General features: G+C 39.6%; 1 protein-coding gene across 2 annotated transcripts in view; it reads left to right on the plus strand.

The window, feature by feature from the left end:
* The first annotated feature begins 678 nt into the window (after positions 1-678).
* cadm1a (cell adhesion molecule 1a) overlaps positions 679-16,147 on the plus strand; it is a 259,787-nt gene continuing 244,318 nt past the window's right edge. For both annotated transcript variants that reach the window (XM_056595050.1, XM_056595052.1), the window contains exon 1: positions 679-782. In XM_056595050.1, the coding sequence (XP_056451025.1) occupies positions 710-782 (73 nt within the window). In that variant the 5' untranslated portion in view covers positions 679-709. The remainder of the gene's footprint in view (positions 783-16,147) is intronic.

A 16,147-nucleotide genomic window follows, 5' to 3' on the forward strand; every position in this document is an offset into this window, starting at 1 on the left:
CCGATTGAAAGCATGAACTTTAGCTCAATATGCAAAGTGGGACATGATACCAACGGATAGCGATGGAAACATGGCTATTTCATGTTCATTTAGCCTGATGTTTGCACCATGAAGACATATATTTCGTCACATGAAAATATATAAATAATGTGATCGTGTGGATTGTTCCATAGTCCCAAAAGGGTGATGCATTTTGGCAAGTCACTTTTTGCATAATTGAATAGGTATACGTGCATATAAAGCAAAAAATGCCAAATGAGTGAAATATTGCATAACGTTTGTTTTACGATAGGAATTTAAACCAATGGTCATCTAGCTAGATGGTAGGCCTACCAGTTAAAGTAGTAGACCTAATAAGCAGTAAACATGTGTGTTCAATAGTTAACATTTTACATTTTGCCACATTTTTATTAAAATAGAGGCTACAACATGACACCCCCGCCTCCCCACAAACGAGAACAACAAGAACAACAAAACCCGAAATAAAACAGTAAGATAGAGATTTTACGTCTCATTTAGTGAATGATGTTTTTTTAAAAAATACATTGTTTTGCATCTATAATATAATTTGCCATCCATATAATCCTTAATACAAGGGAAGCGCGCGGCGGATTAAACGGTCCCCGCCCTCTCCTGCATCTCATTAAGCGATCTCGCAGCGCGAGGTGAAGTCTCCCCTCGTTCTGCCATACTGAAGCAGGTGTCCAACATGGCGATCACTGGCAACGGCTCTCTCGCTACTTTTCTCTTTTTATTCCTGGTTCCGGCGGCTCTTCACAAAGGTAGGATTAAGACCCTGTGGTTTTTCGTTGGATATACGTATTTTCTGTGGAACTTCACTGGATAAAGGCGAAATAACGTTATCGACGTCTAGGGGCAAGTTTTCATGGACGCGGTCTGTTGAGTTTGTAGATGGATGTTATTTGGGAAAAGTGAGACATTTTTAAGACCAACCGCAAAGTTGGGATATCGTATAAACCCACAAATTGGGTCTGGTTCTTGGGCTGTTGCCATTTGTTTAAACGGCCATTGCAGATGTTTATGTCGCTCATGCAACCTCGTATGAATCACTTTGGTCCGCTCACCATTACCCTTCCTCGTCAGCGCTTTGCCTCTTTCTGCACCGTCAACTCTGATGAACGGGAATCACACCGCTCTACGTCGGTTTTGCGTTAATCTCTCTCATATGTGGTGTTGATTTGAATTTTTATTTTCTCTCTGTTGTTCTGACCCCGACTCTCGTCAGCGGAGTTACTTTTGTGGTGCCGTGTGTATGTGGTGAGGAGGACGATGCATGGACCGAGCAGGCTTCTGCTCCTGGGTCTGCTCTTCTGCTGTAGTCTGGTCAGATAGTGCGGCGATGGGGGAATTAGCAGTTGAATCAAATTTCCTTGTGAACATTGAACTACGTTTCGATTTAGTTTCTTTACTGAACCTGAGATTGGAAAGACTAACTTGATCTTGTAGCCAGTGTGTGGATGTGAAAAAAGAACGGTGTTTGGGTACTGAAGCTCTGTGGACATCGTGACCTGTATGGCCAAGCATTACTAGAAAAATGGCTTGACGACGTTGTTCCCACTGTGCCATATAATGTGATCTTCGCGGGATGCGTGACATGCCTACATTTTATTCACTAAAGATATGATTATTCAAAGCCTATGGTACGACTGTTGAAACCCGTGTGTGTTGCTAAAAGACGGATCTACATGTTTTACTTTCGCCTTTTGAAGGAACAAAAATGGAGTAAACAAATAGTATTCTGGACTGGGATGCGCACCATCATCACCACGCACATTATCGTATATGTTGTAACTGGGGATGGGGGAGGTACGCTTTAAGCAGACTTCTCTAGATCGAATGTTTCAAACAGGACCACTTTATGATCAAAATAATTGATATACATGTTCAAAGCTGAGGTAATTACTGTGTTTATAGTATATGTAACGGTACTATAAAGACGAGGGGATTCTGTTAGGACGTTTTGTTGGAAACTCCAACTACCCTAGACAATGCCGCTCTCCTCCTCCCGGAGCTTTTTTGTTTTAAGAATAATATGTAGATTAGATGCGCGTGTTTGTCACAATATGGATTATCCTGCAGACATAATCCGGGGTACGTTTTGTCCATGAAATTGGTGCAGAACAAACATGCTTTTTTCCTTCCACCGTATTTGTGAAATGAATTGGACTACCTCTGATGCGGGGAACTCAGCCGACGAGGTTGTGTTGTTCTTTGAACAGTGGTCGGTGTTGCCCCCTCCTTCTGCATGGTGCACTCGCAACACTGATTTCATACAAAGATTAGGGTACACTGGGAGTCCGTATCAATTATTTAACAAATGCACACAGTGCAGGCTTGTATTGTGCTGAGCGCGGCAAGAGATTTCTTTTTTTTTTAAATTCCATTATAAATTAAGTTACTGCTGTAATGGTAAGGCTTGCAGAGTAATCGGCCAAATTGTAGCCCTACACCGATTCAACGTGTACTAGCGCTCCGTATACAATCGATTGGCTATTGAAAAGGGTTTCTCACGAATCGCTTAGAGTAGGTTCACTGTGGCAGAAAAAACATATTTTTCTCTAAAAAAATTGGTTTACTGCTCTCAACATATCTTACTGTGTGGACTATAGATAAACCAATCGAAAACATTTATAGAATTGTATTTCTTAGTCTAACAGCCAAAGTAAAACAATGAAATTACATTTCCCTTTGTTATTGAAATACATTTTCATATACAAGTTTTCACATATTAGTAATATGTAATTAATATTGTATTTAATTTGTTTTAAGGCTTAGATTTGTTGAGCTTAAATGCCAGTTTGGAAAATGGCTAACGGTAGGTTTGGAGCACAGTGGAGGGACTATATTTTCAGTCAGCAGTTGTCATTTTCAAAATGAGCAGCAGTGATTTTCAAAATTTGAAGTCCCCTCCTCCTGCCTCTCGCATCCAAACAACCACACCCACACATCATAACCCCCACCCAACCCCCTCCTCTCTTCCGGAGTCGTTGTCCTGTAGACGAGCTAACAGATGACAGGTCCTGGTGTCGCATCTGGCCTCTGTGCACTTAGTGTAATCAAAGACAGACCAAAAGGGCTTAGGGCCCTAGTTGTTAGGGAGCTGCCAACTGATTTGATGTCATGTAAGACCCTTAAATCTCCACGGATTGGGGGATGGGAGGGGGGAGGGGACATTTTGAAAATCATATCTATCTCTTACCCTGGCATTTTGAAATACAGGGTGGTCTTTGGTGTGCATAGTGGTATTAAAAGGGACTGGAGTAAGTTCAGTTACTGGTTCACAGTATAAATGTTAGAGTAAAGGGCTCTTTATGGTTTAATGTTCACGCGACGCAAGGGGGTTACGGACCCCTTACGTCCTTGCTGTCGTAATCTGTCGTTTCAGCCAGAGGTAAATAAGTGTAAAAGGGAAGAGGCAGGTTTATTATAGACTGGGCTGCTCTTCAATAATCAACAGCCCACATACAATATAGGACGAGCTGGGATTTGATGTCAGACATACTCGGACATCACAAAAAGCGAGGCTGTAATGGAAAGCAGATTCATATTTGGAAAGCGCTGGTGCCGTTTGTGTTGGTACCGTTTGTTTATGCACCTGTTATTTTCTAACCAATGCTTTTTTTTCCAGAAATATTGGAATATTGTGTGGTTTCATATGTTTATGATCATGTTTAAACTCAATTCAAATTAAACAAGAAGTTGTACAAACACCCAGCTTAGAGCTTTAGAAATGGGTGCCTAATAAAGGGGTCAGACAATGTGAATGAAGGTTTGGTCATTTCTGATGTACTCATTGGTGTCTGTCCACTATCCATGCCTATGCATTTTTTTCATTTGTGTGCCAAGTCACCATTGATTCCGATCTATCATTTGTAAAACGATCAGATTGATTTTGTATAATTTTATTCAACTGCGAAAACGTAGCATTTAAAGATAAGTCCAACTCTACTCCTCTGCAAGGAAATTAGCTGCCGGGAGCTCAGTGGCTGACTAGGCACCGAACGTAAATCTTTTCAAATAGCAGTGTTCTCCATTCCTTTCCTAGACTATGGTGGCCCAACATTGTCCTGTTTGTCCCGCCATATTTTCATAATGAACTGAAAATATTTCAAATATGTTTCTACAAATGTTTTCACTTACACGTCTGTGTTTCCGACAAGGTCTTAAGACCTGCGGAGGTAAGGCAAATCATGCTCCTTTTACCTCAGTATATGCTGCATTTCCAATTAAGAATTACGGCAGTGTAAAAGTTTGATATATCCAATCCTGAACCTCATTAAAGTGAATATGAACGTATGCTCTGTACTTTCATCACAATTTCCAATGTATTTAGAGGATTACATAATAATGGAGGTGTAAAATAATGTAGCGAAGGGCAGTTTGCAGATGAGGGGAATTATGATAAGGGGGTGTATTCTTTAATGCATCCATGCATTTGAGACGTTCTTTCTTTTTGACGTCTTTCAGAGAAAGTTTGTATCCAAAATGAGTGTGTCGCCATACAACTGCACACTGACATGTAATCAAAAGCCACCTATTTTCACATGCCGCAGTGCAATATGACATCGGCTTGTAGCACCGACTGAATGAATGAATGATCAAGGCATATAACAGATAGCAATAATTATAGGTCTATGAATGTTGTTTACCACTATGGTTTGCAGTAAGAGCCCTGTGCGTGATTAACTGCCTGTCGGAGTGAACAAAAATCGGTTGGCTGCTGCATATGTTGAAACGGCTGAAAAAAAATGCTTAGAGTACTCGACCAATCTGAGATGTTCAGCGCTGCAAGTCCCACCCCAAAGTTCATGTTCTGTTACTACCACCAAGCAGGGAGCTTTTCAATAGCGTCAGTGGGTTACGTTGGAAAGCATTTAATTGTGCTTTCGTATCAATAAATAATGTTTAAATGCCAATTCATAAGATTTCCACTTTCGGCCTTAAATGGATGAAAGCCTTAAAAGCAAAAGTCCCCCTAGCAATTAGTTATTGGGTGTTTTTTGTATAAATTGACAACTTATATATGGTCAAATTCCAAGGTCTGTTATAAGAAAGATTTACAAATAACCCGACTTATAAATCAAAAACTAAATGATAAAACAAGGCTCTTCTTGCATTTGGAAGTCACTGCTCAACAGGAGTTAATATACATGCTTAATTAAGATGACTTGATGTCAACAATTTCAGATGTCACTTGCCTCAAAGCTGGGGACCAGAAAGAGTTTGACGACGGAGGTGGCCTGAAGTTGGAGGTCTGCAGCTAGACCCATCTCAACCCTTTTGGGGGTAAAATAATTTCCCCGGAATTGAATTGAATTGGTTCCTGTGAAAACCCATCAAGTTCCTCCAAAGAATCCTAGTTCCTGAGTAAAGTGTTGTTGGGATTGTGTAGATATTCTTTGCCGTGTCAGATCTATACAATTATTTTATAATTCAATTGTTTACCAGAGCACAAATTACTTTACAAAAGCACGCATTTTCTCATAGATCTAGCCTCTTAATTTTACTCTCATAGTGCAGCAGATTAAAGCACTTTGCTCCTCCAGGGAAGCGTACCCCCGAATCCCCCGGGAGGGTTGGAGGCCCACACACCATTGCCTCAAAATATCCATTGGGATAACCTCAATAGACCCTAAATTTAAGATCACAAAACCCAACTCAGATCAATCATAGCTTTCAATCAAGGTTTCAGATATATGGTAGACAATTGTTAGGCTTTCCAAATTTCTGTCAAACGTAGCCGTTGACGTAACCGTTGTTTTAGAAATCCAGCCATGCTGCGCATAAGCAAACAGCCACGCCCTAGCAGTCCTGCTGCAATAATCTCACAATTCTCTATCCCTTTTGTTGAGCTACGTTTTCAAGTGGTATTGGCCTACCTATTTTTATTATTTGAAAATAACTATTGAAAATCCAATTTGCTGAAGTTCCTCAAATGGTGAATAGGTATTGTTGAACATTCACTGCCAGGCAAGTTTAAAATCAACGCTTTTCAATATCTCCTCCAATATTCATGCGCATACTATGAAATCTACTGTCATCTGCAGGGCAGCTATAGGAAGCCTTTGGCTACCCTGCAGTCACTTAACAGACTAGGGATACATGCTTACAGGGACTGAAATTTGTGTATTCAACTCAAACCACATGATTGATCTTGTCATGGTTCTCTGGTCATCTAAGACATTTAAAAAACTATAATTTGGCATTTTGATGTTTGATTTAGGCTTTCATTCATCATCATAATATTTTTGTTTCTTTGGAATATTGCAGGGAAGGCACAGCCTACCCTGAAAGCATGTCTCCACCTAAGTCAGTCAGGCTTGGCTAAATATAAATTTCTTGTATTTCTTTCTGTTGTTCTTGCCAACGTTGTTAGGATGGATGTTATTGACATGGCATCCCTACATCTGATCCATTAGCAATGATCCCATTAACCAGAAATCCATTTTCTGAAATTCTGAAATATGCCACATGATTGGCATATTTCAGAATAACCGCCGCTGCTGAAATTTTAACAAGAGGAGAGGAGAGCTTCATATTAACGGAGGAACTTCCGCAGATTCGGAGTTTGCGGTTCAATAGATCATCAGTGAAACATCGTTGCGACACAATTGAGTAGTAACCCAGAGAACCAGCTACAACATCATCCAAACGAGCCGTATTTAGCGAACGTTGAATTGCATTGGCTTCTACGAGCAGTCGGCTTTCAGCCGCGAGTTAAGAGACCATCTGCAAAGTGCAAAACTGAAAACGGCCACTATGGTAAAATTTCAATAGCGTCGCCATTATTGACTCTAGAGCCCCAAAACATTTTCCATAGAAGCATGGCCTCTTCATCGTCCTACTACAACCTTTTGTTTTGAAAAATATATCTCATTTTTTAAGATTTTTATTTTGGAACAATTTCAATAGCGTTGCCATTATTGACTCTAGATCCCTAAAAAGTTTTCCATATGCATGGGCTCTTTATGGTCTTACTGCAACCTTATGTTTTGAAAAATATATCTCTACTTATTTTTAAGAAATTTCTTTTTAGCAAAAATGACAATATACATTTTTTTGAGCAACATTTTCAGTAGCGTCGCCATTATTGACTCTAGAGCCCCAAAACGTGTTCAATAGAGGCATGACCTATTTATGCTCCTACTACAACCTTTGTGATGGGGAGAGGGGAGGGAGTGGGAAGATGCATTGGTTTGAGGCACAGACCTTTTCGATTGTTGTAGTATTTAGGTTATGGGATTTTAATGTATAGGGTGGTTGTTGATATAAAATATTTTATGTTAAATAAATGTAAATAATGGTTTTAAAGATTATACTTGTAATATGTTCAATCTCTCCTTATTTCCCCTGCTCATTAATGTGCACAAATGTACTGTATGTATGTTGCCAGCAGACACATAGAAACCTCCCGGCAGGGTGCGCTTTGCGAGCACACAAAAAAAATTGCGCTCAAAAAACATAACATTTCACCTCCGCTGCTGCAACTCCATCCTAGGGGAAACACTGACGTGGATATAATAATTATGATCAATGGAATGGTTATGGTTAAATTGTTATTATAATGGCTCTGAAAACAAACTATAAACACGTGTTTGCATAACTAGGGATATGTAGAGCCTGGTCAAAAACATTGCATTAAAGTAGAACAGTTTGAAACAGGAAAATAAGTACTTTTTTTTTTAACTAAAAGTCCCTTTCCTTACTCTGTCCCCAATGGGACCTTGTTTCTTGAAAAAATATGTACATTAGTCAACAGCGAGTAACAAATCATTTTTTTGATCTGGTTTGAATTGGGGCATGAATTACACATGATTCTCAATTTGTCAAACAAAGTCACATTTTGTTTTGTATGAAATTGTTCAGTGTACTACATCTCTAATCCCACGCAATATAAGAAACAAAAATGTATTAATTCGTTAGTAAGGTTTTCAGATCTCAATTCAGTATTTGGATACTCATTTTGTTACGATATTACAATCTATTAAAAAATGTGGGGACTGCGGATAGAATGCTAGGTAAAGTTTTGTCCGAATATCACAGGGATAAAATATATATGTAAGGCATATATGGCAGCTGTCATCAGAATGGCCAAATATGGGATCATTGTTAGTTTTCGATATTAAAACATGAATAAAATATTCTGGTTGCGCTTTGACAGCTGCATTCCAGTCTGAGGACAGCAAGCCATTAACCCCCACGGCCATCTGTGCATTAATAGTTTTAAAAGGGTTTTTAATAATTTAACGTATTTAGCTTTTAGCAAAATACGTGGCATATGGCAATATGGCATGAACATTTCACTTCATCAGGTTTTCTAACATTAGTATGAGTTCCCCTAACCTGCCTATGGTCCCCCAGTACATAGAAATGGCATTAGGCGTAACACGAGCACTAGGTATCCTGCAACGCCTTTGAAAAATGAAAGCTCAGACGCTCCGATTTCGAATTTGGCCCCATATGTCGTCTTAAGGGGCCAGGTTACCTCCCCTTCTCTGCTTTGCCCGCCCAGAGAATTTGTCCCGCCAATGAGACAATGTGCTATGACTGTTGTATACTTCTTTGTTATTTGGATGACCGTTCTGCAGTTTGTGTTACGGCGCATAACACATCTGGTTCTCTGCCGACTCTGGTATTTCCACATCGAGACTCGTAGTGGGGGTTATCTCAGCCATGGTTTAGAAGGAATTGGGGGAAAGGAATTTTGGCTTTGACTCCCTGAAATACATGAACCGCGGCATGGAGGAAAAAGGGATTGTTGCCTGCGATTGTCTCCCGCCGAAGCCCCGCTGCCCGCTGCCGCGAAGCACCACCCCGCTTGGCACCAACACCACGGGTCAGTGGTGCCTCGGCGCTGCCCGCTGTCCGCTTCCGAGACGGTGGTGCCTCGGCAGCGAGCAGTGGGGCTCCGGCGGGAGACAATCGCTTTCTCCTCCATGTCGCGGTTCAGTCCACTTCAGATTTATATGGAAGTGGAAGAACCGACGCAGTCGTTTGAGATTCATAATATTGTCTGGAGGCAGACACAGCTTTTGGCCGTGATAATATGTATTGTATGATTTAGATAACTATGTATAATATGATATTATTTAGATATAGAGCTCCAGGACTCCCGCCGGAGTCCTGGGGGTGCGCCTCGCCATTGCGATACATCCACTGTAAACACGAGCGCATGGTACCTACCGTGGCCGCAAGCTGCTCAGGGCCACACCCCCAACCTCTACCTTGACCCGCCTCTAAAAAACGGCACATTTGTGGAAAGCTCGTTGTGGGACTGGTTCGTAGTGGCTGCACCAAGGCTGAATTTCTTTAACGTCTTCAAATACTGTATTAAGGGCCCACTAACACCTATACATAAGCATCCATAAAGCATTTTTGTTTGGTTCCGGTTTCCGACCAACCCTGTCAATTTATGTGCGACCCAAATTATTTTATGAGCTTTAAAAAAATAATAATACAATAATTTTTTGATGCAAACTATAATTACGTTTTGGTACAGCACCTCTTCATTCTATACAAGGATGAGCGAATTTTCTCGCTTTTAAATGAAAACAACCTACCTATCATTTGCTGCCGCTGGAAAAAATAAAATAAAAATATGAAAAAAATTCCCTACCTACTACCCATGACCTCGACTGACAACCAACAGGAACCAAACTTTTTTTTTATTTAGGCCTAACAATGAATAGAGCAGGTAATGATTTTACATTCATGGCGATCCGTTGCCCATGATAACGCCAAGTCAAACTCTGACTGATGAGTGGATCCTAAAGTCACTGACTTGATATTGTTTTTTGCTATTTAGTGTTTTCATTATTTTTTATCAATTTAACCACTTTATAAAACCCCTTTATAAAAAATCTGTGTATGGTTCGTTCTTTGAATATTCCGATTTAAAACCAAATCAGAAAAACCAAATAACAGAGTCGTTCTTTGGTTTTTCTGATTTGGTTTTGAAACGGAAAAAGGGCAAAAGGAATAAACAAATAAACGGCATTTCATTTGTGTTTGTGTTTTGTTTTTTAAACCCGAAACAGAAAAACAAAAATAGCCTAGATACATTTGTAGGCTACACCAGAAGGCAGAACGCAGCGAGCGAAGAAAAAAGAGCCTACCACCTAAACCAGCAATAGACTGTCCAATTATATTTAGCCTTAGTTATGGTCGCACTTGAACTATATGGGGATTTTATTCGTGAACTATTTGACAATGGAAAGACACACGACAAGATCAGTAGCGCTCTAAAGCAATCTGGTGCACCGAAGTGCTCCGTTATGACGGTGAGGAGGTTCTGTGTGGAGCACAACCTTCGAAGAAGAAATCTAGTTTCTTTCTTCTTCTATGTAGCCTATTGTACAATATGTAGGCTACTTGTCATTGAGATGTATTTTAATGTTTAATGACCAGCTAGGTTTCTTAGTAAACAGCTACCTGGAATATCATGGCGATCTTCTCCACGGTCATATCGTCCACTCGCAGACTAAGTCGCCGGCTCCCATGCACGGAAAACAATAAAGCTGGCCATTGTAGAATGCGAGACTCAATGGAAAGTTTGAAACGTCTTTATATGTATTTTTTTTAAAACCACGTGCCCTTTTCCCGGCATTGTGGTTTTATCTAAATATCACACAAACAAAACAAGCAACTGGATTATTCAATATTCCCGTTTTGATTTAAAAAACAGAAAAATGCCGTTTATTTGTTTATTCCTTTTGCCCTTTTTCCGTTTCAAAACCAAATCAGAAAAACCAAAAAACGACTCTGTTATTTGATTTTGTTTTAAATCTGAATATTCAAAGAACGAACCATACACGGATTATAAAACTATCAGTGGATAGAAACTTGATTCTGCAGCAGTGGTCTCTGCCTATTCTTCCCAGTGTATTCAGATGTCTAACCCAAAAATAATTATTGAGAAAATAGCCTTTAGAATCATAATTAAAAAGTCATCCTGGGGGGACATGACACCAGAATCCCCCAGAGGGTCTGGGTACTCTGCCGCTTGCACCTTCTACTAACCTTTTTCACGCCTAACCTGTTTGCATGCCTGTATACTTTAACAGTTTTATCAAAAGAAAATATGATAAAACTATGTCTTAAACTGAAAAATCACAATTCAGACGGGATCAAATAATATTTTCTTGCTGTTGACTACAATACATATTTTTTCAGGAATACGGTCCCATGGTGGTCCACCAGAAGCGTAGGGAATTAGGCACCCTATTGAGTCCTGCTTCACTGGCATCAGCGATGACTTGTCTTCATAATTGTCTAGTGCTGGAAATATTGATAGTATTGGGCTAATTATCTCCATACTAATTGTGTTATTGACTTTGTCGTTCTTTGGTCTTGTCCCAATTTTTCAGGGAGGTCTTATCCACCAATAGGCATGGTAAGCATGACTGTGTTGAGAAAATGTAAAAAATAATTAACATCAGGCTATAAAGATTACCACAGATTAACTGCTAACATTTTTTACCTGTGTAAAATGGTATCACATTTAGGGCCCTATTTTAACGGTCTGAAACGCAAGTGAGAAGCGCCAAGCGCAAGTAGCTTTGTGGGCGGTTGTACGGCGATGCCGCTAGTTTACCGGCGCGAGAAATGACTCTTGCGCCCGGCGCATATCTAAAAAGGGTTGGTCTGAAGTAGCCTAATTACCCGTAGGTGTGGTTTGGGCGTAACGTGCAACAAACCAATGAGAGTGCCAGCTCCCATCCCCTTTAAGAGCCATGAGCGCATTTGAATCTGACAAGTTGATATTTTGACAGCGCGTCTGCAGTCTCCGATGAGACAATTTCAAACTGCAAATTGCTCAGTTTATGGCCAAATAATATGGCCTAATTCACACATGGAATAAGGTTTTCTTACACAACTTCAGAAATACTGAGTCCTTAAATAAATTTCGGCAAAGAAAACGTATATGATATAGGCCTAACATGATATGCGGTAACAGTGGTTCTATTTAATGAAATATGCAATACATTATAAACATTGTTTCTTATCAGTATTGTATGCATTATCGTTATCGACTTGTGTTCCTAATATGCATGTGTCCCCCGTTAATATACATTGCCATGGACTGTATTATGCATTACGTGTTTAGTTTGCGTGTGTTTAAACAGATGGACGCACACATGCGTGCGTGTGTGCGTTAACACACGCACTTCCGCATTCATTCATTCTTTTTAACACTCACTCGCGGTAAAACAATGTTTTTTTCACGATCAAATACTCATCAATCCTAAAAGTTATGGGCATGTACACGATGTCTGTGTCAAGAAAATATGTGTTTGCTGTACGGTTTTTGTAGATGCATTGATTTAAAAGTACAACTTATTACCGCTGTATCAGCTGTTCTTTCCCAAATAATTTACCAAGAATGTGTGGCTAGGTAGATGAGAGAAGCAAAGTGTATGCGTGAGGTGCACAAGCAACATTATGCATGCGCCATTAAAATAACATCTGAACAACGCGCCACTGACTTTAAACCAGGTATTTCCTGGTTTGTGACTCAAGTGGTTTCTGAAACGTCAAAATAGCACCAGGGAACGTTTGCGCCAGAACACGCCTCCTCCTTTCGCCGCGTCGCCCCTTGGGGCGCAAGGTCATGCCCTAATTTACCGACGCATGGCGCAGGAGGGAAAAGAACGCTCTGCGCCAGTTGCAACGACACATGCGCCAGTGATTAAGTCAATTGCGCCGGATGCAAGATAGGGCCCTTGGAGTTTCTTCGGTTTGCCAATGCACTTACGGTACCTGACACGAGGCAACCAGGGAAACCTTCTGATTTTGGTCTAGACATAGGTTAACAAGCACACATTGAGGTATCATTTTAGAAATGGTGTTTGAAAAGTCACTTGTTCATGGTTTGTTAGTTTGTTTTTTTAACCAAAAATGAAAGGGATTGACTGAAGCCAGGTAGTTTTCAGGATGACAGTTCTTGCAGCTTTGAAGTGTGTTGTATTTGCTGGGCTCCACATGGCTGACAGATTAATACCTTCCAGACTAAAAATGTTCAACAAAAGTTGAAGGAGCAGTTAATCCGCAAAGATATTTGGGAAGGATGAAGGAGTTAAAACTGGCAAACGTGCTATTTCCTGTATTGATTTGAGGCCTGGCTCTGCAAATCTGACATGGCCTTCAGTTCTTCTTCGTTCTAAGATTGGACACGGACTGATTGCTGCAGTCTGCAATCTTTGTTTTTACTTTTTCTTTTTACCGTAAGAAGCAGTAAAAGAGTACAAAAATATATAAGAAAAAATACACTGCTAAATGGGCTTGTACTTTGCTTCAGGCATTTGCAAACTCTGACCTCTTCAGAAATGTATTGACAATTGCTGGTGTTCCTTTCAGTAGAAAAGGGCTTATTAATCCATTCTTTTCATGGGCGGGAGGGACAAATGCAGACCGTCCGATATCTAGAACAGGAGGTCAAATCACCCCTGTTTTCACAACTTTGAACATCTACTCTTCTCAAAACGTATGAAAAGATGTCACAGAAGTCGACGAGTTTTTCTCTCATGTTGTCTGTGATGCTCTGGACTCAGACCAAGAGTTGATCTGAAACCCTGCATATTTTTTAAATATTTCCCCCCATCAATTGGTAATAGAGTTGGTTGAATTTCAGTCTACCAATAATTTCTTTGGTTGTCTACAGCCCTAGAAGCTATAAATTAACAACCCTAAACTGGACAATCCATCTGAAATATTAAATGGCATTGCTCTTTGAATGCAAAAATAGTATTTTAACCTATTGTCACACCTACCCCTTATTTTCACAACTCTCTTTCTTTGGTGCATGAATGAAACAGCTATACTTAATATTTGTTTTATATATAGGCTTTTATTTTATCCGAACTAGATCTATTGCCATTTATGTCTAATAAATGATGCATAATTATACATTTCTACATAGTGTTTGACAAGGCTATGACTTTGCTCGACCCAATCTACATCAGCATTGGTTTGTTCTAGATTTGGCAATACTGAATTGACCCTGACCTCAATGAAACAGGAAATCACAATTTGGCAACTTCTGTTTCTTCATATGCCAACATACTCCCTGGAGGATAATGATGCCTGATAAACTAAAGGACTACATTTTTTTTTAGGATATCAAAGTAAATGCAGCTAAGTCCATTTTATATGTATTGTTTCAAATCAGCGCTGTGGTAGGATTTTAATGAAATTTACAGATTGATCACTGTGTCATACTTGACCACTGCTTAAGTTACCACATTTATTAAATGAATTACATAGTACATTATTGATATTTTCATTAAATGATTGGCCATTAAGAGATAACTGGTGAAGGCTTAGTGTTTTGCTTCGGCCTGTAATTGGTTTTGAGGTTTTAGAGCCAGACTTTTAAGTACACTGTTCTTACGGCTTATAGATGCCACACTACCACATTGTGCAATAATTACAGATATAATATGGCTTATTGTTATAAAAAAGAAGGAGATAAATTGCCACCATAAAAGAGCGTGTGATCATTCTAAATAAAATATTCCTGGTTTAAGAAGAGGTGTTCTAGTAAACTTAGCATGGTAAAAAGAAGGTACACCAGAGAGCAACAAAAATCATCCATAACCCCGGGATGTTATCTCTACAGTCTTCCTTTCATTCTTTCTTGTAGAGTCTGAGAAAGTGTGCCTGTCTGTGTGATTTCAAACAAAAATGTTCCTCTGCCAGAATACTGAAGAGTTCAGTTACCATTTCATTATTCCCCCCATTTTATCAGTTGAATGTTTACAAAGAAGACAGGTCACTGCAAATTAGAAATGGTGAGATTAGTGGAGTATGACTGCAGTGTAAGCAGTGCTGCAGATACAGTGATGGCTTGTTGTTGTTAGCAAAACAACTATTTGGCGGTAACTTTATTTTGGAAATGTATTCCAATTACTTATGTATACCTATTACATCAAGTAATTATGCCCATGATTATCGTATCCTTTCAAAGTTAAGTATTGACTAGTTAGCACTGGGTATTTCTGAAGGGTCTGGCGGATGGCGATATCCACAAGCCACAGATGGACAGGCTAAGTAGCATACATTTGGGTATGAGGCGGTATTGGTTTCAGTGTCCACATGGTGAAGACTTCCTATAGATGGCTTTGAGCTTGTGCCAACATATAATTAACCAAGGATTAGAAACAGGCATTGTTTTCTCTGCCAGAATTAATGAGCACTTTACATTTTTTCAAAACCACTTCTGTTATTGAAATACAATCAGCATTGACATTTTCTTTAGGTGTCTTTTGTAAACATTACAATATACTATTCAGACATAGGAAGAAATGTTCTTGAAAAGGTTTTAACCAATTATTCCAACTTACTTGGCTTGCTTAAATTCATTCAATTCTAAATATAAGGAGGTTTGTCATCCACAGCCATAATATCATAGAAATGCATGTGGAATCAATAGTATTGTCCACAGTACTCAGTACTTGGAGTGAGAGTCGAGAGCCAGAAGGCTGTAGCAGAAAAGCCTATTGTGTGTGGGTAGTACTGTATCATCTCACTGTCTTGGTTTGGGTCAGGTGCAGCTGACACAGAACTCAACAGTATAAATGCTCTATGTGCCCCACTTCTAACAATGGGAATGAGCACACATCCCTTAAATAGGCCCTACAATTGCCCTATATCATTTCATGGGTTAAAAAGCTTTGAGGGCATGGGGTGGTGTGAAAGCCATTTAGTTTCAAAACTTTTTCAGCAAACAACAGGTTTCCTGCAGTGAAATAATACAATGTGTATCATTTAGCATGATATATGAACTAAACTTTAGGTATTTTTTAGAGTGAATCAGGGACAGTAATTGAACCTATTAATGACAATGGGAGTGCATTGCTAATTAACCTTGTTTGGGATTGTTTGTGAATACACCAATGCCATTAAAAGATTGACTAAATAATGAAATGCATTTCTCCCTGTTGCCTACGGTGGGGGAGAGCAAATTGCTTTAGGCCAGTGGGGAATCATTCAGTACATGAGCTTTAGTTGGAGCGAGCCAAGTTACGCAACATATTTATGTCATATTTGTTACAGCTGACTGTACAGCTGACTGTACAGCCGACGACAAGCCAGTTTATAATAACACGAGGAACGGCTTTTGTGTATG

Source organism: Gadus chalcogrammus, chromosome 7 (assembly GCF_026213295.1).
Source record: "Gadus chalcogrammus isolate NIFS_2021 chromosome 7, NIFS_Gcha_1.0, whole genome shotgun sequence".
Lineage (NCBI taxonomy): Eukaryota > Metazoa > Chordata > Actinopteri > Gadiformes > Gadidae > Gadus > Gadus chalcogrammus.